Source organism: Arachis ipaensis, chromosome B01 (assembly GCF_000816755.2).
Source record: "Arachis ipaensis cultivar K30076 chromosome B01, Araip1.1, whole genome shotgun sequence".
Lineage (NCBI taxonomy): Eukaryota > Viridiplantae > Streptophyta > Magnoliopsida > Fabales > Fabaceae > Arachis > Arachis ipaensis.
This window is the reverse complement of record NC_029785.2, coordinates 550,593-553,674: the sequence shown is the minus strand read 5'-3', so window position 1 is coordinate 553,674 and position 3,082 is coordinate 550,593. Positions and strand designations below refer to the sequence as shown.

The 3,082-nt window shown below is 35.2% G+C and overlaps 1 protein-coding gene across 4 annotated transcripts; it reads right to left on the bottom strand.

The window, feature by feature from the left end:
- Window positions 1–2,878, bottom strand: LOC107629841. Of its 4 annotated transcripts, none has more exons than XM_016332801.2 (8): window positions 2,717–2,878; window positions 2,445–2,612; window positions 1,971–2,313; window positions 1,500–1,694; window positions 1,292–1,381; window positions 1,077–1,135; window positions 445–595; window positions 1–299 (listed from the first exon to the last, which is right to left on the bottom strand). In XM_016332801.2, the coding sequence occupies exons 3-8, from the start codon at window positions 2,280–2,282 to the stop codon at window positions 216–218; spliced, it is 891 nt and encodes a 296-aa protein (XP_016188287.1). In that variant the 5' UTR covers window positions 2,283–2,313; window positions 2,445–2,612; window positions 2,717–2,878; the 3' UTR covers window positions 1–215. The 4 variants fall into 4 exon arrangements, with proteins under 4 accessions (XP_016188287.1, XP_020966493.1, XP_016188353.1 ...); XM_021110834.1 differs by having other exon boundaries at window positions 2,445–2,632; window positions 2,717–2,870; XM_016332867.2 differs by having other exon boundaries at window positions 2,477–2,612; window positions 2,717–2,870.

The following is a 3,082-nucleotide window of genomic DNA, read 5'->3' as shown; positions in this document are numbered from 1 at the left end:
GGCTCATAAAAAAAAATCTAATTAAATGTCAAATGCTTCCAATTTGGGGCACAAAGTATGGTTGATACTTCATTTGGTAATTGGTATCACCAAGCCCCCTCTACATTAGAAAGATGAAAATCTATATACTCAGCACAAATGAATTTTCTTAATGTTGATATTGAATTCTAATGAACTAGAATTAGAGCTCAAGTTTTCAAAAAACACTTATAAAACTAAACCTCTGGAGTGCAAGAGAGTGTTTTGGCTTTCTCAACAGCTTCAACATAATAATACAGTCTCCAAAGTGTAGCATTATCCTGCAGAATATGTAACATAACATAATAAGCAACTTATAATGTAAATCATGATCATAATCCATAACCCAAATTACACTAAGTCACTAAGCAATATAACAATGGAACCAAGAAATATATCATCATATCATAATCCCAATTGTAGTACCTCTTTTTCCAGATCAACAAAGATTTTATCACAATTTGGTTGTTCTGTAGGCCTACTTCGACAAATTATCTCAGCGATTCGGTCAAGATTTTTTGCTGGTAGTTTCTGAATCATTCTCTGAAGCTGTTGCCTCTCCCCAAGGGTCATGGGCCTGTAAGTTTTAGAATTATGCAGATTTTTTTTCCGTTGGAGGGGGGAGGGGGGACTATAGTTCATAACCACCACAAAGGACAAATAAGTTTGATATGATAGCAGTTACAAAATACGCTAGAAGCTCTGTTTAGGTGAAGAATCAAAGGTGGAAAGAGGATTCCTCACTACTTTTCTCATTCAAGGCCATGCATGAGACTTTAATCTCAAGTTCCAGAGTAAAGTATGTTCACCATTTATCAAAATCCAATGCCAATTTACATTTGGGATTGATAAGGTGGTGAAAGGTGGACACTTGAGATTTCAAGCCAACAATGCATTCGTGAGAGAAACAGCAGAAAAGTTCACCATTGATATATTTATCTCACTTGTTATATTAAGATTTATTGCAATATTATGTCAATGTCAACTTATCAGGAGACATAATAAAGCATGCAAGAATCAGCATTCTTCACATATTGACATAGAGTATCACAGCATACCTGCACTTCGACGTTACAGCATCAAGTAGTACCTCCAGTTGTTTTTCCATGTATTCCAACTAAAAGTCAACAATAAACACCAATTAGATACATGCATTACATGCTTGCACTATATATAATACAAACATCACATGACAAATGCAATGAATTTGACACAGAAATCTAAAAGCTAAAAGAAGACGATCAATATTAGACACAGAATTTTCAAGAATTACTGTTCCATTCAGTTCATTTGCACAGTTCTTCACCATCTCCTGAACCTCGACACTGTCATTCTCTAATAGAAACTGGAGATCATCATTCACCTAAGTGTTAAAAGGGATGAAGGAAAAAATTAGTTTCTAGCGCAATTCTTGAGCACATTAGTACACTAAATTACAGACACATGTTAATTAGAATCTTAATGAAAATGATACCTCTTACCTCTGTACTGCATGTGGGATTGACATCACTAAATTGTTCATGGAGGCTAGCTGAAGAGGGTGGTGATAAGATCTTGGACTTTTTACAAGGAATATGCTGAGCATTGTTTGATGCAACAGCTGTATGATCCAGCGTCTGTTTTTTACTTCTTTGTTTAGATTGCAATTGATGTATAGCAAAAACAGGGTCTACCACCTGCGTTTTCGGTTGACAATCAGTAACGTACCCAAACTCCTTAAATAATCAAGACAGCAACTCAGCAGGTATGCAATGTATCGATAGAAGCAGCTTCAAAACATGCATCAATATCGTTTTTGTATCAATATTCAATGTTGTTGGTAAATATCTAAATTTCTATATGAAAAATTGTAGAGCTTATGCGATGAACATTCTTGGTAATATCATATCATCAATGGGTCTTATTTAATTATTTTAATTACAACCAGAACAGATTCAAGCTGCATGATATACCTCATCAACTTCGGACGAAAGAGTAGTGACACTCTGTCTGAGCAGTGATCTTAATCTGTCCTTTTTCAGGTCTGAAAGTCCAGCTCCAATGCCGTCACTGAACAATTCCCCGGAACAATTGCCATTGCTATCAACTGCATTGTTCTCTTTTCCTTCTCCACACTTATTTTGAGGCACCTCGGACGCATCAGTAGCAACAGACAAAACATCCTCATCTTGTGACAACAAATTAACAACTTCAGAAGAATAATAACCAAAGTAATCAGGTCCTACTCTTTCATGGCCACCCAAACTTTTCGACGCTTCCGACATTGCTAAAATAATGAATCACAGAAACTGATAACTGCAATTAGCCACCACAAGACACAAGACTAGTTAAATTAACAGAAATGATGAGTAACTAATGAACCTTGAGGAAACCTCTCCACAAAATAATTTAAAAGCTAAAATTAGACAGAGAAAAGAGTGGTTTACGTAATCAATTTGTTACAAAAAATTGATCATACTCTGGCACAAGTTTCTTCAAGTGTGAGCATTCTCATCAAACACAATATTCTTGAAAGATCCATAAACTCGTCGCAGCTCATTGAGAAAAAGCTTTTGTTCTTATTGTTAAGCATGTCCAATCACGCAAACTTGGATCTGCATCAAGCACAATCAATCTAGCTTATGTTAGTATAATCAAACAACTTAAGAAACGCTATCAAAATGAAACCCTAAATTTCCAAATTGATAAATGGTTTTACATGTGTACGGACTGATTTGAGAAACATTTTTCCGCCGCCGTTCCTGTTGGCTGTTGTCACTTTCGCCGCCGTCGCCACCACCGCCAAGTCCTGATGTTGCTTTTGGTGCGAAGAGAAAGAAGAAAGAGAGTTTTCTCTTTCTTTTTTTTTTCTAAAGGCGGTTTCAAAATTTAATTTTATCGTTTTTTTATGAGAGAATATTTGATTGGGCTGGGCCGTTGACCTAATCTCTTCTTTTTTTTTAATTTTTGAAACTAAAGAGATTACAAGTGTATGACAAAAAGAAAAGAATTACAAGTGGCTTCTAGTTTTTGATACTGATATGAGATATTAAAAATAAGATTAAAAAAATAAAGATATAAAACT